General features: G+C 41.3%; 1 protein-coding gene across 1 annotated transcript in view; it reads right to left on the bottom strand.

The window, feature by feature from the left end:
• Positions 1-25406, bottom strand: part of PLEKHG1 (pleckstrin homology and RhoGEF domain containing G1) — a gene marked incomplete at its 5' end in the record, with an annotated part of 89359 nt that overhangs the window by 23109 nt on the left and 40844 nt on the right. The window contains 3 exons of the mRNA XM_084201688.1: positions 1475-1544; positions 6115-6215; positions 22805-23343. Of these exons, the coding sequence (XP_084057814.1) occupies positions 1475-1544; positions 6115-6215; positions 22805-23343 (710 nt within the window). The remainder of the gene's footprint in view (positions 1-1474; positions 1545-6114; positions 6216-22804; positions 23344-25406) is intronic.

Below are 25406 nucleotides of genomic sequence, written 5' to 3'. Positions count from 1 at the left end.
TAAGCTGTTTTCTAGTCAGCCAGACTCAACAGGCACATGGGGTTATTCTGTTCCAGAAGCAGGACTTTGCACGTGCCCTTATCCCATTCTCTCTCTCTCTCCTTCTACTCAGATCAATCCAGGCTATCTGTAGCAATAACAACATGCCATAAACTCCACTGCAATGGGGCAAAAATGCACCCTACTTTTGCATTAGTGGTGCCAACACTAAGGTCTCTCAGTGCTTACAAAAGACCAATTACTAGATAAATTACAGCTTTCTCAAACTCAGCTGAACCAAGAGATCTGGTGAAACAGCAGCACTTAGCTGGCATCATCACTCTAATTTACTATAAAATCCCTTATGTCACAACAGTGCCAAACAAATTACTAAATTAATGAGAGGGTGGTCCTGTTAATCCTAAATCCATGTGTTAGGCTTATTACATTGAGTGCTTGGTGCTGACAATGCTGAGTTCAGGACAAAGTATAAAACATGACAGCCTTTGGCATTTTGGTTTCTTTGGAGTTTTTTCATGTTTGTATTTTTTTAATTTTGGCTTTTTGTTGTTCTTTTTTTTAAATACAAAAAGGCAAACACACCTATAAAGCGATTATTCCACTTCAGACAACTACATGATCTCTCTTCCTCCAGAAATACCACAGAAATAGCATTATTTTTTAACACATTTGGGTTCTACAGATTCAAGACATATGTTGATTCTCTGGTGAAGTCTGCAGTGAACTAGCATCATCTGTAGCCCAAATAATTTAATTTCTTGTTGTCCTACTCCCATTCCTCTTCTCCCTGACTGGCTCTCTGTGTTTCCTACAATGAAGGTTACCTTCTTCCCTGTATTTCTGCTGCATCTAATAGCTTCCCATACTCCATATTTTTGGCTTCAGTATTGCCCAACAGGATCAAGATGTCCTATCAAGGTTCAGAAAATTCAAAGTATTACAGAGAGAATGGGATTTGAATCTTAAAGGTAGACTTTGGGCCATTCAATTTAAAAAGAAAATTTAAGGTAGAATTGTGGGTTTCAGGAAAAATTCTCAGAAAAACAATATGGGCACATTTTGTATGTTAATGTTATTGGTTTTTTTAAGAATGCAGCCAAGTTTTACTCTCTAGTGGTTTTTAAGCTGACAAGGCATAACCAGAGTACCACTTGATCACCTGCATTAACAGGTGCAAGTAAAATAGAAACCCTGTAAGAGTTGACCAAAAAAAGTAAATCCAAAGATTAACTCGATAAACAGCTCCACCAGCTCAGATACACATATTTAAGAAAATGACACCTCTGTCTTGATTTTTAGAAATGCAAATCAGAGGCATTTCCCTATCAATTGCTAAGAGAAATTCCTTCCCTTTCCATAGATTTGCTGACTTTTCTTGGCTAACATTATACAAGCTGGCAGGATTAGGTCTCAAAAGCTAATAAATGAATCTTATTTCTCCCACAGCGCTCTGCAACTGGTGCTGCAGACTTACCTTGGAAACAAAACAATCTGCTATAGCCACAGGATCATTTTCACAGTTTTCCAAATCTTGCAGAAGTTCACTAAAACAAAGAACAGGACAAGGTAAGACAATTATGGCACACCTTGGAAGAGGCATAATTGTATATTCAGAACCAGCTGCGCTATTCATGGCAGCCCTTAATGATGCAGGAAGTCCTACAATGGGAACAAGAACACCTTTGATGCCCCTTACACCACCCCCACCCGCCCCCCCCCAAGCTACTGGTTTTTTTTTATTTGCAGGCAGAGGAGAACTATAAGGAAATAGTATTCCCACTAGTTCAAAATTCAAGTCATCAGGTTACCATGGATTGGTTGCTCGGCTAAGCAAAGCTGAGCCCCTTCCTTCAGGTAGATGTTCCATCCCAGAGACATTCAAGGCCAGGTTGCATGGGGCTCTGAGGAACCTGATCTAATTGAAGATGTCTTCTGCTTATTGCAAGGAGGAGGGGCTAGATGACCTTTACAGGTGCCTTCCAACCCAAACTATTCCATGACTCTGCGACTGACAGCTCTTTAGCAATAATCATAGTGGTGCACTCAGACAGTTGTGTTGCTTGTATATCAACTAACATGATATAAAACTAATTAACTAACTAACTAAGACAATTTAAAAGCCACTGAAGCACGTGCACTGTCCTATAGAGGTTTTTTATGTTTTACAAGCTTCACTTGACCAAGGGCTTTTACTTGCTCTGAAAAATAGTGGTGAGAACTGGGGACATATTTCTCATACATGAAGAATGTTATGAAGCTCACTCAGGAAAATTAGTCTACTTTTAGTGGGTTTCTTCATTGAGGATAAAATGGTTGGCCTGGAAAAAGTTTTCTGTAAGGGAATATATATGCATATATGTTCTACATGCATAAAAACAACATGTGAGAGGATTTTATGATTTTTACATGCCAAAGAGAAAATTAACTCATTTGAACAGGAGCAAAGCAATAGTGGAGCCTGTTTGCTGTTGAATTAAACCCAGTTCTTGAAACTAAATTCAGTGAAAGAAAGAGTTAAGCAGAAGAAGAAAACCTGAAAGGTTATCTCCTTGATCCAAAGAGTTTTCAGTCTTACTGAAGGACATACTCAGAAAAACAAGAGAAGAAACTGCGTTTTCTGCCATATTGTTCTCTGAATGAATTTTCTTCTCCTCCTCCTCTCCCTCTTATCCCTCTTATCCCCCACACTTCCTCTACCTACCACCCCCCCCCCGCAAAGATGATTTTCCGTTTAGGGCCACATTTTTCCCAACTCACAGCTGGTTCCCTGAACAAGTTTTTTGTCCAAGAGTTCCTAGGCCTGCAGGATCTACCCTTTTCCCCTGTAAGCAGACACAATTTCCCTCTGCATGTACAAAAAAGAGTAAGCCAGAAGAGTTTCCTGACTTGTTCCTTGCTTCTCTAATTACTAAAGGAAGGAAAGGGAGAAATCAACATGCAGTCACAAGGAAGACAAGGAAGAAAGACAGGCAAAGACCTTAGGTTCAGCAGTCACTAAGTCACTTTGTACAGTGACAGTTTAACCTCTACACCTCAATTTCTCCCTTTATCAAAATGGGAATGAAAATATGACCCTTGCTTGATACTCCACGAAGCTCATTTTCATCAGCAAAAGATGCCAGCTGTAGCAATGATGACCATAATCACCAGTTATACTGACTGACTGTATCCCACACACGAGTTTTGGAAATAACATCAAACATGCCAAACAGGCTCAGAGGATTCCTGCTGTCTGGCAGTCAGACGTTCTCCTGATGGCCTAAAGTACGTAGCACCTGGACTGTCACTTTATTCCTACTGGTCTCAGATGACACCACATCATTTCTCCTTCATGACAGAGAAGAGGAACACTTAAAAGGTTGTACATATTCATGCAATTGAATCTGTGTGCATGTGTTCAATACACTAGTGGTTTGTGTTTTCAGCACAAGCCCAGAGTGTAAGGGCTGTTTTTGAAAGAGTTTGTTACCTACACTGCACTCTGTCTCATCTGCATGGTATGAACAGGATTGGTAAGAGCAGTCTGCCACTGTAAAAACAGGAAAACTGTCATGCTCAGGCATTCTGAAAATCTTAAATAAATTCCTCTAATACCAAGCTGATGTGAAAAAGTAGGGCTATTATTATAGCCTATGTTTAAGTACCTGGCAGGAGGCAGAAAGAACAACAGAGAAAAGTGTTGGTCCTGTTCACCTGAATCTGCAGAGGTTTTCTGCTGGTCACAGTTGTTGGCCTCTGCAAGTGACGTGTGCCAGCCGGCCGGGCAGGGAGCAGGAGCGAGCACTGCGAGGAGCTCTGTGCTCTTTCAGCTGGATCACTAACAAGATTCAGACTGAAGCATGGCACAGGAGCCAGGGCCAGTTAAGAGCATGTACTGAGCTATATAGCTTGGAACATCTGAATCTGTAAGAACATCATTGGGAGCTAATGCTAACTCCTTTGGCATGGGAGAGGGAAGCATAAAGACTGAAATTTTGCATACAGTGCATTCATTACCTTTTTAAGTCAAATGAATGTTTTAAGTCAAATGATTGTCAAATGAATGAAAGTCTTATTACAATGCCTTTTAAGATACTTTGATTTTTTGATGAAGCTTGATGATGGCTTCTCCTCAGAAGAAGCCAGACTTTACTCAGAAAGAAATAGTTTTTCAAGAAGAGACCATAATCATCAGTAGCTAGCAATTACCATGATCACTACCATTTTTGCCATTCAACAAACCACTTGAAAATCCTCAGTAGTTTAGCTGAGAGAAATTCCCATTCACTGAAATGAAATTTCTCAAATCTGCAAGTCTGAAAAAACCCCAGACTGAAACCTTTGATAATTGAATAACAGCCAAAGTTGAGAAAAACAAGGTAATTCTAAATCTATAAAATCATGCTCACAAAAAACATCTGAAACTAATAACATAGAACTGCCAAATGGACCTTTTTCTGAAGCTAAGGATAAATAAAAAAGGCTCTAGAGTACGTTTAGGACCCAAAAGCTACATGCCAAATTTCACACAGAAGTAAACTTAATCCTTGAAGCTATATTGGGATCTACAGTGAGTGTTCAGTTTTAAGAACTCACAATTTCCAAGCAGAACTTTATATCAGAAGCCTGAAATACATTAGTAATTTACTAGATGCTTTGGACAACTTTCCAGTACATTTTAACCATTCTAACATATCTATCTCTAAAATTTCCCAAAACTGCTTTTCTTTTATTTTTTCTTTTTAACTGCTTCAATTTTTTTTTTTGCACAGCTCAGTAATTCTGTATAACAACTGATCATACTTGAAAGTAGTTTTAGCAGGCAAAATTTGCAATGACGCTGGCATAAATGCATGCTAGCTATCACATCTGTCATTTTTCTACCTTTTGAAGGATCAGAAAATATAATGGCCAGGACTGTATTTTTCCACTCTGTGACCACTGGGAATCTGTAAGCTCACAGTCATTGTCTCATGGCTCTAAAACAGTCCATGAGCCTGTTTTAGCATGCTCCCACTATGTATTTTCCAGCTGTTAGACATTCAGTAAAGTCAGTTGTTGTAGCTGAAGCAGGACACACCAGCTTTTTAGTTAAGCATATTTCCATTACCCTGCAGTAGCTATTTTAAGCTTCAGGAAAAGACTTTAGATTTTATCTTTGTCCATAAATTCTGAATAGATCCATTCTCACTCTTTCCTTCGACACTAAACAGCAATCCCAGCAGCTGAAGCCCTTAAAAGTAACTTCCCATGATGATGGAAAAACATTGAAGATGATCTTTGACACAAGTGCTCCACTTCAGAATCCTCTTTTGATTCAATTCAATTATCTGTTGTTCTTCAAAGAACACAGTAGTTTGGGAGATGTTTTGTCAACTATAGCAAAGCTAAGAGAGTATTGTATATAAAGTATGTGGGAACTTTATGTTAATATATTTCCTGCATCAGTTGAATAGTCAGGTTTTCCCTAAATGCTGACTAAGTTAATAATTTTTATAGTAACAGAGGATTCAGATAGAAGTGGCAGTAGCATGCTCCTCAAACTGCAGATACTGAGATCCCACACAATGTGGCACTAGCTATGCAAGCAAGACATTTTACTTCAGGCTCCTAATGCACACTAGAATCCCATCTGCAGGGTTTTAGAGAAGGCTGGAAAGACACTGAACAAAAAATTTCAATTAAGGAAAGGTACTTGAATACAGTTTTGAGAAATTAATTCAGGGAGCACCTAGCAGCATAAAACACCACAAAGGCCAGATCTGGGTGATGTACATAGGTACACAAAAGGAGCTGCTATAGTAGGAATAAAACACCTCTTCATTAAGGCAAGAATTTCTTTTACAGTGGTCTTGCATTAAGCTCAGTTAAAGCACAGAGCATGTTAGGCTTACATTCATGTAAATACCCAGCATAAAAGCAAAAAAAAATACATGGAGACCATCTCAGTGAACCAAATAAACAGCTAAAAAAATCTGGTGTCAGCAAATCAACTTTGCTTAGAATTAAAATTAGATAATTTCTTGATTTATAGATCTTGGCAGTTTAAAAGTGATAAAAGTGAATTTGGCTGGTTTGCTCCCCCCGTTAACACAGGCTATTGACATGTTTCCATTTAGCTAAAAATGAATTTACCTGTTGAAATGGTAGATATCCCGTATGTTTCCAAACAGGGCTGATCGCTCCTCTGTTCCCAGGGAGAGCTTGGTCTGATCAGTGATACAGTCGAGGTAATCCTACAAGAGAAATGAGAGGGAGGTCTTCAGACATTTCCTCCTTTCCTAGATCAGTGCTAAAACAGAGCTATGTTTTATTGTACAGGATGAGTCTCTGAATATCAGTTTCACCTTACTATTACAATAAAGCCTTCAGCAGCCCCTCTGAGAACAGTCACTCTATTATGAATGGTAACAGTACTTATCTGTTCCCTGAAACCAAAAAAATAACAAAAGGCTGAAAGCTAAGTTATACCTCTTAGATGGCACAGCCAATGTTTCCCTCGCTACTGATAAACAAATGTTTTCAACTTTCATTCACAGTGACAGTTTAATTGATCATTTGGCTGGCTCAAAGACAAAAAAATGTAAGACATAAAGAATGTCATTTAATGCAGTCTTAGTAACAGAAAAGCTATATAATGAAGAACAGAAAGCACACAAGCAACAGAGGCTCAAAAAAGCAACCACTGAATAAATTACTTTTAAAAAAATCACGATTAGCAAAGAATGCAGAGTATGTACAAGACAGATCTCAATGTATCTATGTCCATGCAATTTACAAAGCATAGAGTTACATTGCAAATTACATTGTTATTTACTCTAGCAAAAATTTCTTTTTGCCCTTATAAGACTGATAGACTCTCATCCAGGGACTTTATCTGAATAAGAGTATGACAGCTAGAAAAAGCTCAGATCAGCAGTGTTCTGGGAGAACAATTTTCCCACCTCTTCCCTCACTTCGATAAGAGCTCAATGTCACCTTCTTTTCTGTTGCTGCTACAGTATTAAAACTCTCTCATAAGGGCAAACAAATCCAGCAGGCTATTTAACTACAGCTCATGAAACAAGAAACCTGATGTGCTGCCACATTCACTAAGAAATTCTGCTGGAGTATGGAAATAAAAGTGAAAACAGCTGAAACAATGTGAAATAAAAATAAATAAAATCCTTTAGCCTGTGGCTAGACAATGTGGTGTGGCAACCTCCCAAAAGCAACAGAGCATTCCAGGGTGCTGCAGGAAAGGAACCCTGTGAAATGCCAAAAAGTCCATGAAAACTTCTAAGATGTAACTGCGTTCCAGAGTCACACAGAAAAAGGTATTATTGAACACATACACTGGTCAAGATTTATTCAGTGTAAATTCTGTACAGACAAAGGGTTTGAATGAGCCAAGGATCTGACTTTTGGTTTCTAGGTGTCCTCATAAGGATGGTTAGGAATTACAGCATTTAAGCCTCCATGCCCATATTCTTCTGTTCAGCTGAAGTAGTGTCAGCAAACTCAGAGGTGTAACCAAGATTCAGGTTTAGGTATCAGCAGAATTTCCTGCCCCCTCCCCCTATCAATAATCCACACTCCGTCATGACCTCCAGTTAAGGGTAGCCCTCATCACTCCCAAAACTCACTGTTTTTTGCCAGGGTAAAGCAAGTAAGTCTATTCCAAGGTAACCTCAGTGTCTTTAAGAAGAGCAACGAGTAGCAATAGGCAGACAAGTCCCTGGAGAGCCATGTCATCTCTCCTGTAATAGCATCCAAACTTCACCTTCCCTCCTGGCTGGCAGCAGCCTCAGAGCCCACACCTGACCTTGAAATATATTTGTGCAGGAAGGCTTTGGAATCACATCCACAGGCTCCCTGAACTTCAGCTTTTTATTTATACTCAGAAGCTGCAGAGTAAAAAGGTTCAGGATGGTGAGGCAGACAGGACTGCAGCAAGCAGTACACTGGGTCAAAGGCAGAAGCAGATAATTTATTTGGGTCTACTCCAGCAATAGCACTAAACAAATTACCAGAGACACATCTACATCATATAAAAGCAAAGAAGAGAAAAGCTCCAGTGGAATTGTGAACCTCTGAAAACATTTTTAGCACTGCAGGGACACTGCAGCACCCTGAGCTGATATGACAAGGTTGGACTGCAGAGGAATGGAAATCCCACATTAATTAACTCCATACAGCACATTTAATGAATAAAGAGGAGTTCCTTTCCAATTCATTCAACATAGCCAAAGCTTGGGTTTCTTCAAAATAACAAACAGTCCACAGTTATTTCCAGTATTGTAGACAATGTTATATGCATGACCTGGTTTCTGCTCCTTTTGTCCTCCTAGCCTGATTTTCCTCCACATATACCTACTCTTCTCAGTCTTTAACCAATTATTGGTAAGCAAGAGGGAACCAGGTACCCTTCTAATGTGGCTGCCAGGCAGCAGCCTGCAGGTGCTTTGGCAGTTTTCCTGCAGTCCTGTAACACATGCCAGTATCAGCCTACATACACCACACACCCACAGTCTGAGCTCCCTTTTGCTTGAAGATCCTTCAGACTGTGCTTCAGGCCCCCTTCCTCATCCAGCCTCAGATCAGAAACAGCCAGAAACAACTGGGTGGATTTGCGCTTCCCTAGGGTAAGGCAAGAGGGTTATTTGTTCAAAATGCTTGGGATTCAGAGTTAACTTATATCTCACCTCATACTGCTAGGAAACAACACAATTTGGGGACTGCTGTCCTGGTTTAGCTTTCCAACTTTGTCAGTATTACTGACTTGAGACTACAGACATGCTTACGTTGTTGTTATTGGTGTAAGCAGACAGACACACAGCAAAAAGCTCCAGGTATTCAAGTTTTTGTGAAAAATGTGGACCTTGGACAGTCCTAACACATTGGTGTCGTGCAGATCAGGCCCTGCACAGCAGCACACTGCTTGCACTGGCTCAGCCAGTGCGACCTGTCTGATTATACTGCTTTATAGGGCACGTGTGCTCTCATAAAGGCTTCATGAACTCAATGCAGGAAACAGATGCAGTATTGGCATATAATGCCTTCTGCAAGGACAACGCCACAGGCAGATCAAAGCTGCCCAGACGTGGGGTTTTCCTAATTATTTCTTAGCAAATGGTACTTTACCCCCATGGCAGTCACAGCCGTGTATCAACAGCTGTTATCATCTGGAGCCATAATGAAAGGTTTGGAGCTACAAGATAACAGGGCAGGCTGCAAATGTAATGACATGGTACAGAAATCAATGAAATTTATCAGAACAGAGTATTGGCCTTGTTCACTTTATTTGTTTCTTGTCAGCATCTATGAACCCTCTGTCGGCACTGAATGATTTGTTTATAACCTTTGTCTTTTATTGCTTCTCCGAAGTTATGGCATAAACATCTAGCTTACTTTATAGGAGAAAAAAACCCTTCACAAATGTCCATCTCCTTAGATAGATTTATGGACCATGTTTTGCTCCCATAGTATTGCACAATTTTCTCCTCCCTTTTCCTTGAAACTCTCCAAAAACTAGGAGAATCTTGCCAGGCTGCCCCGCCTTTCTTGCCGGGTTTGATGTTCTCCCCATTTGTCTTTCATCATGCCAAATCCATCAGAAGGAATGTCTGCTAGAAGCTGCATACCCTAACTACTGTCTCCTCCTCCACCATCACAAAAAAAAAAAAAAAAGATCTCTAGAGGAATAAAATTATGAAAACACTAACCTTAGAGGCTAAAAAATATGAATCAGAAATGAGAGAAAACTGTCAAGAAAAGCACAAAATGAGCAAAATTATTTTCACATATTGATCAATGTTTTCCATGACCAAACTTTAGAAACCAAATGCAAGTGAGTGGGACCTTCATATCCAGCCACTCTGGTTCTCCTTTGAACACATATGCACACTTTAAAAACTCCATCTATTGTTGTTTAGACCACAGTATAAATCAGCCATTACTGTGGTGATGTTAAAATTGCACATTAAAAGGGATAATATTAATGCTAATATTAACATAGTAATTCCAAAAAAAAATGGGTAAAAAACCACACTGCCTTGTAAAATGAGAATCAATTTTTATTCTACTCTGCAAGAAACACTTATACTATATAAGTTCTTTACGGGGTGGGAGTGTGCACATAAAAATATCACAAAAGATAAGCAAAATTGTTAAAAGAGCAGTGTAGTGGCACAGGTACACCTCTGCCAAGAGGCAGGCACACAAGGCATACAGGACTGAAAAGATGATTAAATATCAAGACCAAAAAAGAATCAAAAAAGGATTCTCTCCACTAGGAAACTTTGCTTTCTAATGCCTAAACAAGCTGCAGGAGAAAGCGAAGCTGCCCTATGTCTCTGATTTCAGCAACACACTCTGGGTTCAAGAGCTGAGGACTTACATCACAAAACCCCAGTCTCTGACATAAAAATATTTAAAACCAGGTACTTATCAAAACTTCAGTGGCTTCTAGTGGTGTTGCAAACAGAGAGGGATAGGTAATATTAAATCAAGCAGGACATGACCCAGGCAGTGCCATAGCATCACTCAGACCCTCATTTTTCTGATGCTCCCTAGATCTGTGCTACTAGTAAAGCAGATTTTACTCCTAGGTACTACCCCATACTCATGGCCATAATTTTTCCCAACTCCCCTCTACCCAACAGTGTGTTTGGCCAAAATCAGATGGTTGTGCAGAAGAGGAACCACTGAAACAGCTCAGCAGCCATAGCCACCTAAGCACTACTTCCACACCACTTGGAGGAAAAGGCTGCAGGCCAGAAGAAAAACATGCCATGGAATGGATCCTATTTGTAGCCTACTAGCTCGAGCCATGCTGCCCGAACTAGCCACACACTTGTAAACTAAGAAAGTTGGGCAACAGATTAGACAAGACACTATAAAATGCTTCCCTGTGCTTATTCTGCTAATTTATAGGTAACTGTAATATGTACCAATTCACCTTTTGCCTGATTTTTTTTCCTATTCTTTTTTCCCCATTATTTATTTTATTTATTAATTTATCCATCATGCTTAGCTGCATACTCTGAATGCCTTGTGGTTCAAAGAATAGCATGCTATCCACACAACAGGTGGCAAGGATGATGAATTTTTGTCAGGGCAGCTCATTGCAGCTCTTTTCAATTATGTAAAGTACTGCTTTGCTCTGCAAAGGCAATGTACATTTGTATACTGAGCATACTTTGCTATCTTGCTCTGGTTCCTTTGGCTATATGAGTCCGAGGGACTGAAACCCAAAAATGCTTGCACTGTCCACCCTACAGATTCACTACATGGAAACTCAGAAACCTAAACAAAAAAGAAAATTTCTGTGAGCATGTCTTTCTACTTTCTGCTCTTACTGGTATTTGGTGGGGTTTTACAGACATCTGAAGCTGGAAAAACCTCACACAGGCCAAAGCATGGACAGGTCTGAAGGACCAGCCCCTACCTGGGGCTATGGCCACTAAGGCACGGCACAGTCCTGCCACTGACCAGCAGCCTTAGCCAGGGTCTTTCTGAGGACAACACAGGCTTGGAGACACAGCCTCCTTTTCTGCTCACAGTGTGAGCAGAAAGCTCCTGCGCTCCCTGTGCTTCCTCCTCACCTTTTCCATTTGCTTTATATCCCTTGCATGTTAGACTGCCACTTGTCAGCAGCAGCAAAGCTCTGCCCCTGTGGGAAATGGGCATACCAGGCCTCTCAGGTGGGCTTCTGAGGACATGGCTACACGTCCAAGGACCTGCTTGGAGAGCACCACCATCAAGGGAAAAGGACATGGAGAAGACCCCCCAGCACTGACAGCCAGCCCCCCTCCCAACAGGAGCAGCCAAGATAACCCATCTGCTTTACACAACCTGACACTAGATGTGCTTTGTGATTGATTTCTTTCCTCTCCAATATCCCTGCAGAAGAGCTGAGTCTCTGAGCTGGCAGGAGGCCACCTCGCCAGCACCAGCCCTGTCCCTGGGCAGATGGTGGAGGATCCATACTGAGCTCACCTGTGCTTGCAGCCAGCTTCCTGGGAAGTGCCAATTGACACGTGCAGCTGGCTCACACGCAGCCCGCGGGTAGCGGCAATAAAGCGTGACACGGTAAGACAATACTCTGCTGACTGACTGCAAGTAGGAAGGGCAAAGATTGATGGTGGGAGCACTCGTGAGAACATGGCATGAGGAAAGACTAAAAATAGAGAAAGCACATGTAAGTTTGATTTCCACTGTTTAACACTGCAGAGTAAGGTGATCATGACAGAGATCTCCCTATGCTTCACAAAGTTAGGGGTTTGTAAATAAGTTAACAGTATTAAGTTTTACCAAGAGAAGTGGATTTTTAAGTTTTTTTTTTTCTATGCAGCTATTCCTGAGAGACAGATTTTTGATAATCAACTTCTTTACCTATATTATAGATGGTAAAACACTGTCCCATTTGCAGCCACTAAGGCCTGGAAGTAGTGACCCCTAGTAGGTCCCCTTGACTTCATCCACCCGCATGGAAAGCCACAGGGGGAGTTATGTGTCAGCCAAAATTAGCAGTGAGAGATTCCTGAGTCCTAACACTATGCCTTGCACCTTGGAAACACACGCTTTCTTTGGTTTAGGCTGCCTTTGAACAGTTGTGCCCATGCAGACAAGAGCACAGTCCTACACAAAGTTAGAAATTTCTAGGGCACATCAATGTCAACAATTTAACAGTCAGGAGATCTTGTCACAGGACTTCAAGCTGTCAGAGCACAGCTAATCTCAGGAAATGAACGAAAGAATTTGCCCTGGAAAACTCTGTCAGTGAGAGGTCCCTCAACACTCTGTTGCACTGAATCCATTCATAGGAGCCCTGGGCAAGGACAATTGCCTCACCAGTGTGCATGGCTGGGAGATAGCAGAACGGCTTCCTGCAGCTGTGGGCTCCCCCTCGATGCTTTAGAGCCTGAGCCTTTAAAGCAAGTTCTGCACATCCTCTCGACCATGCCCCAGTGTCAGAGGATGCCTGTATCAATTTCCAGCTCTGTCCCACAGCTCCCTTCTAGGACTGGGGTGAGAGGACTCACATGTCCTACAATGCCTACCTACTCCACCAGTCGAGGGTCTGATGCCTTCTCTTTTTGCCCAGCATATGCTTTCTTCTTGTGTCCCATGAGTGCTGTGCCTATAAAGCTCTCTGGGAGGGTCAAAACCTGACACCAGCTGATCCAGCTGTCAGCCTGCCTGGATGGACTGCTCTCACGGATTTTTGCCTTCTTTGTTGCAGCAAATTTTTGCTGTAATGAAACATAGTCAGAGTTCAATAATATTCCCTTGTTCAACTGCAGGAATTCCATGCTAAAATTTCCCATCTTAAAAAGACACCTTGGAAGGCAGGCTGTCAATTAAATCAAACTGTAATTTGACAGAGATGCATTAAAAGCACTCAAATTGAAAGTGATTGATGGATTGTACACAGACAAGTCCTGTAAATGGTCCAACACCTGTAAAGATGATTATGGGTAAATCACCCGGAACAGAAACTCACATGAAACCCCTCTTAGACACTTCAGCACACTAACTTATTGAAGTTGAAACCCACTGATTAAAACCATGTCCCACATTTATCTTCACTTATCAGCCAAGCACCCACTGCCACCTCACAGCTACAAGATTTTTTCCCAGATGGTGGCACTCAAAATTGCTGCTCAGAGGTGTGGTAAGAAGCACCTTCAGAGCACAGATGGAGATCACGGGATTACAAATGCTATCAGTAGTTTACCGACGTGTCACTAAGGAGTAATGTGATGCCCTCATCTAATGCCTTTCTAAAGTTAAAAGGAAGCACAGAAGAAATAAGTTACAATAATGAAAACAGCCAAATTAACATAATAATAGTAATATTAGTAGTATTAATAGTAATTAGGATGTCAATTAGTTTGAGGTTCCCAGGCAGATGAAGTGCTGTAAAGATTTCTACATCTATATCATTGGTGCCAATCACCATCATCATTCAATAATCTCAATCTTATTTAAAAAAGTACCAGCTGGAAGTTCTTAGTAATTATAAATTAAAAAAAAAATTAAACTTCATTAGGATATCTATAAATTATTTTTCACAACACACTTTAGCCGGTCTGATTATAAGCTTATTGAACCAAAATCAAACAAAACACTGAGAATTATTGAGGCATATTTGGACTTCCAATACACGAATTGCCCAGGAAAAGAACCTGAGCCTTGTGGTGTAGACCCATGCCCTGTTAAATAAACTTTCCCCCAGTTTGTAAGTCAAATGAATGATAACATTTAAAAGAGATCTCAATATGCTTACAAGTTAAATGAGACATTCCAGAAGAGAAATGTTTATTTTAAAACACAAGAAGGGAAACGGAAAGAGTCTGTTTTCCAAAGAATGAAAATGCAAACCCTGCAAAATGGAGAAAATCTGCACACGTCCTAAACACACATTTATCTTAACCCTAGTAACCACATGATTACCAGAGACTTCTGGATGGCTTTTCTTATGAATATATGAAGAGCAATGAAATGGAACTTTACAGTGGGTGGTTTGCAAGGAAAAACTTTGTTCAAGTGTCTTATTTGCAAAATGGTTTGCTCTTGAAACCAGGAAAAATAGCAGCTACCTCCACACCTTAATTTGCAGGAGTGGTAAGAGCAGAAAAGAGAGAGACTACTATGTGGTTTGTTAAGCATTCAGGCTTAAAGGTCATGGATTACTAGAACACTATTCACTGACAAGTAATAGTTAATAACAGTGATATAACAACTTTAAAAGCAGTCAAATGTTTCCATGGACCAAAATGGAAATGAGTGTATTCAGAAAGAAAAGTCCAGAAACTGTGGCCTGGCTGGAAATGCAGAAATGTCTTTGCCTTTAAGATATCACCTCCACATGATGAAATTTATTTACAGAAAATCCCAATCCTTCTGAAAAAAAGATATAATCTCTTTAAACACTGTAATGTGTACTGAAAATTTTGCAGCATAAGCTATGCTTCCTCTCCCTGCCTCTACGCTCTCAGACCTCTTCTTCACAGTTTTCCTGCCCACTCTATAAACTTTTGTGGAGCTGCTGCTGCTCTGCTCTGCGGAGCTCCTTATCCACGGCCAGTAAGCAACAACAAGACGCAGGGCAGAGGTGAACAGACCTCTCTTTTGTTACTTCCTGAGTCCCAGAAGGGCTCCATGCATCCCCCTGGGCAGGGATACAACCTCCTGCTCCAGCCTCAGTGCAGTCACAGGAAGGACGTTTCAATCCTGGAGCCTCCTGGCTGCCACCAGCACTCCTAAATGGCACACTCCATATTTAAATTACATCTTCCCCTTGCCTGCTGCTCCCAAAAGAATAAAGCTTTCTGGAACAGAAGATTAACTTCCATCCTTTAATCTATATTCATTCACATTCAGCAAGTGGGTAGGAGGCTGCAGACAGCACGGTCGAATGATTTACACCCCGCTGCCAGAAAAGGGAGGACAAGGGCAACAGCAGCCAGGCTTTTCGGCAATTCTGTGGCTCCCTGGAAGAGCAGCAGCCCTCCCTGCTGCTTCTCTCCCACCCACAGCTTAAGAAAGGCTCACTGTACATTTATAGACAGCTCATTTATTACTGCAGTGTAACTCACCCTTCTGTGCTGTCCAAACACAGAGCTGACCTTAAAACAAACCCAAAGCTATGGCTATACATTTGTGCTGTCTTAATGTCTGCAGTCCCAGTCAACCAGGGAAGCTCTGCAATCATCTGACAAAGACAGACTCTGTCCCAGCAAGTTTCTACAATGTAGCTGTAAGATAAGAACTGGGTGCAAAGCACAGGTGAAGGAAACAGAAGGCAGCAATGATATTTTATTCAGTGTCTTACTTGGGAACATGCTGAATTAAAGAAATTTATGAGTGCTGCCAGCAGAAATAAGACCGAAGTAGTGATGATGCAGATAAGAAATACCATGCATCAGTATATTTAACCCTGGCTTTGTGTATTTCCTGTGAAGTTAGTTTACAAACAGCTCCCTCTTCATGCCACAGCATAAGCAGATGCTTACACCACACAAGTTGTTTATTAGGTTACTTCTGGTTGTCCACAACAAATGATATTCCTACTGTACAGCTATAAAACCTCTTTCTCCAAAACCCAGAACCATTCCCATCCTGCCCAGAAGGAAAACAAGGTTTGGGTTTAGCTTCTGCTTTTGTTAGGCATCATTAAAGGGCACATATGATGAGGAGCTTACAGCATATGTAGCTGGCAAAACACTTCTGTTCAAGATCTCAGAGTTCCAGAAACAACCACATCTAAAACTATTTAAGACACAAACACAAAACCCAGTTACTGTATCCTTTCACTACTTAGGTTGCTTAAGGATGTCTAACATGGCTCACATACAGAAAGGAAGAAGTCCACAGGGAAAACTGAACTATCCCTGAAATGCATCACAGGAAAGAAGTCTGATTTACTTTTATTTAAGGGTAGCCAGAACAGCTATTTACACCTGTTTGGTAACTTACCCTGTGGTGTTCCTAACTACCTCCCTTCTCAGCAGCCTGCACTGGTCCTGATCCATAAACAGCAACTCCAGAAACAAAACACAACACTACTGCCCTCTAATAAACCTGCTTACAAATTCATTACAAATTAATTAAGTGGAACACTTTTCTGCTCTGATTTATAGTGCTCTGTTTAAACTTCACGAACTTCAAGAAGGCCTCTTGGAGATGTACTAAGATGCTTCAGTTTCAGCTGTCATATCTCAGTATTACTGGACAAAACTTCCCTTGCTTCTAAGCCAAGCTTTCCCCTAAGGAGGTCAATCAGAATTTGATACTGCTCTTTCTTCATGGATAAAAGAAAAGCAGAGAGAAAGTTCAGCTCAAAAATTTAACAAATACTAATCACAGTTAAACTCATCACTGTTGCATAATCATAAATTTATACAAAACATAGTATTTGTTTTTCACGTCATTTAAATTGTTTATCCAAATTTTCACACGCAACCCATGCCAGCAATCCAAAGATATCCTTCTCAGGTATACAGGCTAGCAGGCATAGAAAAAGAGGTCACGTGTAGAAATTAACTACAATGTGGGAACAAACATTATGAGATGCCTTAGGTATACTGCAATTCCCAGGCTCTGAATCCACAAAGAATTAACTTTCAGAGCTACACTACCTAGCAAACCCAGAGCACAAGCAGCTATGCTTTTACTAACACATCACAAGAGACTGTGCACACTACAGTCTTCAGAGTGGTTTTTTAACTAGCTGCCTAAAACACAGAAGGAGACGTCCTCTAGCTGCAGCACCGGGAGACAGGAAACAGGGAACAGTAACATTCCGACACTGACTTCCTCTCAGAGGGGTTTCCCTTCATCTCTGGTGCCCCAACACATATCTACCTCAAACATCCAACATTTCCCCTTGCAAGACTTGCCCCCACCCCACCAGGGGTGTATAGCTTCAACAGACGTGTTCACCTCAGATGAAGCTTTCCATGACAGAAACTGCCTCCCTGATGAGCTGTTCCAGGAGATTTCAGCAAAGCCCTTCCCCTGAGGCTTTTTGAGAAAGAATGCCCTTTTTTGCTCATGTTGAAAAATTTTGGTGACCTTTCCCCTGAGAAGACAAGCACCCCTAGGCTGATTAGTAGGGACATGAACCATATCCTCGTGTCTCAGGGAGAGACAGCAGCAGATTCAAGCATAATAGAGACTTTGTTTCTCAGAGTAATGCCTTTTGTTGCCTTAATGTAAATTCCCCCATTTTTGACCATACTGGGGTGGGGGGAAGAGAAACTCTCCAAATTCACATATCCTCAATAGGAACTTTTAGCAATGGTCCTTTGCAAGGTTCAGCTCAGGCTTCACAAGACCTTAACCCGCAACTGCCATTCTCAGGTGCTGCCAGCAACATCTGGCTCAGACACGATCCTCTGAGGCAAGAGCATGGAAAAGACTGTTCCCATGTCTCACTGACTCTCTGCAAGCCATAAACAGTATAGAAAAGCATGCTGTGCAATTTCAGGGCAGAGGAGACATAAAGGAGAACTATAGAAAGATGGGAAGGACAAAATTGGAACCAAGGAAAGCCTGGTGGACGCCCCTCTTAACTTCTGTGTACTTAAGAGGGCAGAAAAATTAGGAATGGTGATGAAAATGTTGTCAGGCCTGCTGAGAGAACTATGGAGAGAGCTCTGGAATCAGCAGAAACGAAGAACATGAGAAAGATTAATACTAAAAAGCAAAAGATCAAATAAGGAAATGAGACAACATACTGATGGGATGCAGATGGGATTTACTGAGAGAAGACTTAGGACAGAGAGGCAGCAAGATCATAAGCAGGAGATTGTGCAAAGGGGAATGGGACTTTTTCAAATAAGGAGACTTAAATAAAAGGAGGGGGCCAGGGGCAAAAGATCTGGAGAGGAGAAAGGACAAAAACTTGAACTAGTTCAGTGGAGATGGTTTAAAAGAAAAACGTCATGTTTGGAATTAGAGGTGTAGAGGAATTCGTTCACATAACTGAAGTCTTCCAGATTTCAGATAGAGTTCAAGATTTCTGAAGCTCAACCTCTGTTTACATCAAATAAATGTGAAACACACTGACAATGCACACTTTAGTCCCTTCTAGTCATTCTATAGATGCCAATGACCTTTTAATTTTATTATTGTACTGATAGGGGTGCAGATGCAAGTATTGTAACAGTGCATTTGCATCATTCTTTCATTTTGCAAAGGTAAAACAGAAATGTTGATGTCTTTCTACAGTTACAAGCATTTATACATTTACACATTATGAATGGGGGCTTCTGACACCTATGAACTGCAAGGGCAAAACACAGATTTTTTTTATAACTTCAGAGACAGCATTTTACTCAGGGGAAAATAAAATCACTTCAGTAAGTGACTCTAATTGAAATTTAGGTCTATTCTAACTACATTACTACTTGAAAAAGTCAGGCTGCGTCCTGAAGAGGAAAAGGTCAGTGAGCTCTGCCCTGGCCAGTACACCTGTCAGCATGAAACAAGCAGGAAGCAGAGGTATCCAATTTCTCATCACAAACTTGCCCAAAACAAGCTTCAAGCTGCACTCATTCAAAATTGTAATTATCCTTAACAGATCATCTGATAAAACATAGCAAATGGTGGAAAAGTTCACTCTATCCTTGCTGCAGTGCTTGCCTGTGCAAGAATCACAGCAGCGTGCCTCAAAACAGAGCTAACCCAACTGTCCTTCCAGGTCACAGGCAAAATGGCTGTACTGGCTAGAAAAGCAGTAGGTTTTTAATGCTTAACCTGGGGCAAAGGTGCCAAACAGCACCTGTACAGCCTCCTCTCCCTCATCCTAAGCCTGCCAAATACTTCTTGCCAGCAGTTGCAAAGAAAACTGGAAACCTCAGCAGCTCTCCAGGATCATCTAAAAATCACATTAACCACATCCCATGAAGTCAACTTCTACTTCTGTCTAGCAACCTGGCACTGTTAAGATCACCCAGATATTCAAAAGGCAAGAGAAGTTATGTTTTGGTTAGTTTTACTTTATTTACTAACCAATGACCTAACAGCATTAGGTCAATACAGGCATAAAAAAGGATGAAATTCTATTTTGCCCCGTTCCCCCATAATATTTTACTCCAGGCATGACAACTCCATGTTCTAAGGTCAACAGAGGCTGGAAAGGACACTGCCCAAAATACTGTGCTAGGCTAACTCTTAATGAGCTGACTTTTGGTACTATGACTAGTGCCAGGATCCTACATGCAGTTTCACAATCGTCCATGTTAGTAGGTCATTTGTGCTCAGCTAGCTCTGGAAACCAGTTCCTGGCCCACCAAAGACAAAAGGTAATCAAGAACAGTCATCAGGTATTCACCAGGGGAAAGCTGACCAGTCTGATAACCTTTTAACTATGAAATGACTAGCTTGGTAGATGAATGGAAAGCAGTGGATATTGTCTACCTTAACTTCAGGAAGGCTTTTAACTCCCTTAAGATCCTCGTGCACAAGCTGGAAGAGTAGGAGTTGGATAGCAGACAGTGAGTTTGATTGAGACCTGGCTGAACCGACAGGACCTGAGGGTGGTGATCACAGGCACAAAATCTAGCTGGAGGCCAGTGGCTAGTGGCATACCCTAGGGGCTAATACAGAGTTCCATCCTGGTCTATGCATTCATTAATGATCTGGCTAATGGGAAAGAGCGTGGATATATAAAAAGAAATGATCAAGAGAAATAAACAAAACCAACATCCCATCCGCTACTGAAACTAATAAGAAAAAGCTCTCACCCCCTAAAAATCTAAAACCCAAACAAGTAGCACCCCCAGCAAAGGAAGGGAAAAATATACGCAAATTTGCTTTGCATTTTTATACCAGAAATGTAGAGAATGTAGATTCTCTATGGATGTGAATGGATGTGAGTGTTGACACCCTCTCAGTTCCAGCCCTAAAACCTGTTTGAAAGTCCTGGAAACAACAGTGAGAACATATTCTTTTTAAGTATGCTTCTACTGCCTACAGAGAATGCAGCATCAGCAAATCCCTCTACTAGAGGACAAAAAACATTAGACAACATCTCCAATGATAGTTCTTGGATGGGGGTAGAGGGTGATTAACATAGCACCTACTGATTTTTTCCTTTTTGTTCTTAGGCTGTCCTCAATCCGATACCTCTTCAGCTTTTTGTATGTGGGTTGCCCTCCTCCTCTTTCTCCCTCCCTCTGCCAAAAAAAAACCCCACCCTGAAACAAAAAAAACCCCAGCCCTTCTTACTACTTTTAGACTGTGTACATAAGCTTCTGGGGATCCTGGTGGACAACAAGCTGTCCATGAGCCAGCAGTGGGTCCTTGTGGCCAAGAAGGCCAATGGTATCCTAGGGTGCCTTAGGAAAAGCATTGCCAGCTGGTCAAGGGATGGGATCCTGCTCCTCTACTCAGCCTTGGTGAGATCACATCTGGGGTGCTGTGTCCAGTCCTGGGCTCCTCAGCACCAGGGACGTGGAGCTCCTGGAGTGGGTCCAGTGGAGGGCAATGAATATGATTAGGGCACTGGGGCCTCTCTCTTACAATGAAAGGTTGAGAGAGTTGTGTTTGTTCAGCCTTGAGAAAAGGGGAATTTTGTCAATGAAGCACCTGAAGAGAGAGTGTGAAGAGGATGCTTCCAGGCTCTTCTCTGGGGTGCCAAGCACTAGGATAAGAGGCAAGGGGCAGAAAGCGATGCACAGGAAGTTCTAGACGAATATGAGGAAGGCTGACTGAGCGCTGGAACAGATTGCCCAAAGAGGTTGTGGAGTCTCCCTCACTGGAGATATTCAAGCACCATCTGGACACAATCCTGTGTCAAATGCTCTAGGACCGCCCTGCTTGAGCTGGGAGGTTGGACCAGATAAGTTTCACACAAAGCTTTCTAGATTCATTATCAGTTGCTGCAGAAAATAGGCTTGGGTTTTTCACAGGTGCACAATTCCTTCAGTTATTCCATAACTAAAAATGCATTTGCCTTATTTACTCTACATCTGCTGTAGCCATGCTTGAAGTATTTTCCAAAAAGCATTTATTGGTATTCCTGCTTGTAATTGGAAAATCTGTTACAAGATATTCATTTCAGTTTTCAGTTTCTCAAGTTGTACAGTTCACAGCATAGGAGGAAGAGTGAGGGCTAAAGCTTCCAAAACCATGGAAGTCACGCCTAATGAGTGGTTACTATGCACAGAAGCTGACATGGTTCTGCAACATCTGACAACCTTAAACAGTCCAAAATGAAACTCAAGCAACAGTTGAATGTAGTGAAACAGCACCAGCTATGGAAACCAATGAAATCTTGTGGAAACAGCAACCTTTCTCAGAACTTTGCAGGGTGGGGTACTGGTGTTTTAATCACAACATGCATTTGAGTTATCAAAGCCTTCACATTTTTCCCCTGCTATTGTGGGACCATGCAGCTTAGAGCTGCAAGTGGGGAAGTGTGTCTCCAGCTGGCTGATATTTCCTATCTCAGATGACCACATACACCTGCCTGGAGCTCTAGATTCTACAAACAGCACACTAAGAACTTCTTTGTATGTTAAACGTGTAGGCTACAAACAACAGCCAAGGAAATCAATTGTCATCTTAAAAAAATGCAAAGCAGAATGATGCTGATAGCACAGATACAAGTACAGAGTGAAAAGAACAATCCACAGAAGGACTCATCCATATTTTTCCCCATATTAGAAAGAGGAAATAAAAGGTACTGTTAGGCTAGGGATTGGACAAAAACTCTACTGCTGCTACACCCATTCAGAATAAGTATTAAAGAAAATCTAATTCCTTCATATTACAGCCAAACAACAGAATTTTCCAGCAGATACATATGCCATATTCAATACTACAAGCCAAGGACAGAGAGAGAACAGACTGCAGCTGTGAGCTGTATGAAAGGGACAGGGGGAAAAAGAAGGAAAGAACTTGCAGGGCTAGGACTCCGGGAGGGCCGGGAAAAATCAGTACAACCCTTCAGATAAAGCATATGAAAAGGCAGATAAATCTGTCTTGCTTCTTGCTATGCATTCTAGGACACAGAGCAATCTAATTTTTTTTTTTTTGTAAATATAAAAATATCATTTTTTTTATTACAAAGCATTTATCACTCTTTGTTCATTACTGCTGCCATCTTTAGGATGTTTTTTCTGTTTTTTCTTCATGAACACACAGTAACACCTAAGATTTATCTAATGAAATAAAAACTAGGAATACACTCGAACACCGATGTTACACTAATTCATAAAGACCAACAAATGCCAGTTCCATTGTCAGGTCCATCCGTCCCACTGTGAAATCAAGCAATGTAAAAATGGCATTATGGAGCAGTTAACACTGTCTTAACCAAGCCCCCTACCTTGACAATGCTTTTTAGATCCTGCACATACATCCTCTCTGTCTCCAGAATCTCTTGGACGACTCTGTCTACGTAGAGGAGCTTTGGACTGGTGGGCTCTGTGACCAGGGACATCGCACAGTTTTTGCTTGCTCCTTTTGCTTCTGCTTTCCTTGGCATGCCTGGCCTTTTCTCAAGGCTTCCCTCAGGATCCTCTTGCTCCACAGCAGAGTTTCTGCGTGTCTTGTTGCTGGAAAATCGCCTGGCTGGGACCAGTTCTAGCTTGATGGCACCAGCTTCTTTGTCCTGGTTAAACAAACCCAAGTGGCTGTTTGAAACCAAGGTCATTCTGCTTCCGAAGGAGCAGTGGCTGTCCCTGGAGGATGCGGAGGAGGAAGTGGAACTAAAGCTGACAGGACGGTCACTGTCTGACAGGTCCATGGTGTTTTTCTCACAGTAGCGGAAAGATCTGCTCTCCTTGTGCAAATCTTCCTCCTTCTTCTTGGAGTCAAGGGCCTCTGTCACAGCTGGTACAACATCAAGAGGTAAGTGGAAGTCATCTAAACAAACAAACAAACAGAAGAAGTGGGTTTATTGTTACTGCTCCATGTTGACCGCGGATACTTCTAAGGCTTTTTTGCATAGAAAGCAGCCAAAACCCTATTTAAACCAAAAGACTACCATAACAACATGGTTTGGGGGGCACTGTAACTCCAATGCTTTTTAGGCTGTGGGGATACCCCAATGAGGGCTACAACACCACATTCCCCCTGCTCACACTCTGTCTCTGGCACATCCTCCTTCTGCCAGTGTGCCGGGCCTGCTGCTGGCACACCCACTGCTCAGGCTCAGCACAGGAGAAAAACAGAACTCAAAACATTTTCCCTAAGGTTATAAAAGACCCCCAACACTTTACTGGGAGCAGTCCCTGCTATCTCCCAGCTGAGCCCTGACCCTGGCTTGGGAAGTTTGGAAACCTCAAGAAACACACAGTGATACCAGAAAGTGTCTTTCATTTTGAATCCCGTAAAGCCAACAGTCCTAAAAAACCTAAAAGCAGTTATCAATCACCAGCTCTGTGGCTTGTACAAAAATACTAAAAGCAGAACGATTTCCCAAAGAAAATAATGTAGTTTCTGAAGAAAGAATCCCCACTGGGAAGAATGCTGCCAAATAATTCAGTTTTCTACTGGGAAAAATAAGTAATTCTAAAACTGTTCTGCTCAAGCCAGAATATTACCCCCTGCTGAACTGACCCAAAGCTGTTTTTCAGATCAGTGCAACAACAAAATAAGATGTCTGTCTTCCTGTTGGCATTTCAATTCTGCTTTATTTTCCTTGCCAAACTGCCCTGCAGGACACTGTCCACGATGCAATGCAGATTTGTTTCTGGCCAAGTTGTGTGTGATACAGCATAAGAATCTGCAAAAGTAGCTGCAGGTAAATTCAATACTTCAAAGCTTTGTTTCAGTAAGAAGTGTCCTCCCAAAAAAAATCTTGCCACAAAATCATGGAATTTCATAATGCCTGTCCTGTGAAAAAAGGGAAACTTGTGATAATTTAGGAAGAAAAGCAATACTGAAGCTACCCACAGCATGGTAGCTTAGTCCTTATTTTAGTCCAGTGACAACTTTTCAAAAATTCATACCAGTAATTACAGCTCTTGACAACAGTTTCAGCAAAAAAACCATAAAGCTGCAAATCAAACCCGCCCAACCTTTAAGGTGGCCCTTCTTGAACTGAGTCAGACTTGCTATGCAATTACAAGCAGAAACCTCTGGACACACAGCTCCTGCAGCTGTCAGAGCAGGGGGAGGATTTCATCCAAAGCTGAAAGCAACTCTCTCATTTTTCAAAATAAATCCAAAGCAAACAGAAATAAAATACCAGAGAAGAATGTTTTGATTTATTTGGCCTATCTGGAATACATAAGATTTCATTTGTATGTGAGTAATTACTAGCACCATTTCAGTCATGATGGGATTAGCTTTCTATTAAGAAGAAGTATTGCCCTCAAGGTGATGCAAAGAATTAACACTGAGAGTAATTTGCTCATTACAAGGGTTAAAAATTGGCCATTAGATTAAAAACCTAATTCAGAGGATCTGTACTTCTGATTTTATCTTGTAGTCTGAAAATCCATAGCCTTTCCTTCTGCCAGGTTCTTCTAATTTTGAAGCATAGAAGCATACTTCCTTACCCTTTTTGAAAAAAAATCACATCAAGTACCAATTCCAAAATAAGACACAAAGCAATAAAATAGGGGAAAAAATTAAAACAGAAAAATGCAGGAAAATTAAAACAGAAAAATGAAATTCACTTGTTTCTATGTGGGTGCAGAAAATGATGTGTGCCTTGCTATTACTGGTGCTAAGTATACATTTTTGATAAGATGTATTTTTGTTATCAGCTTTGGATCATTTTTCACATTCAAGTTAGAAAGTACAACACTGCTGAATGAAAAATGCCCCTTTGAAAAATGCACAGGATAAACAAGATAACAGGGCAGCACTTCCGCTAAGTTACTCTAAGGTATTTTACTAAAATTACATGACAATGAAACACCTGATTAGCTACATTTAGGAGGGAAGTAAAGGCAAAAATCTTATGAAATTCCATTACC

The sequence above is a fragment of the Fringilla coelebs genome, assembly GCF_963513975.1.
Source record: "Fringilla coelebs genome assembly, chromosome: 3".
NCBI classification, from domain to species: domain Eukaryota; kingdom Metazoa; phylum Chordata; class Aves; order Passeriformes; family Fringillidae; genus Fringilla; species Fringilla coelebs.
This window is presented reverse-complemented; position numbering and strand designations above follow the sequence as displayed.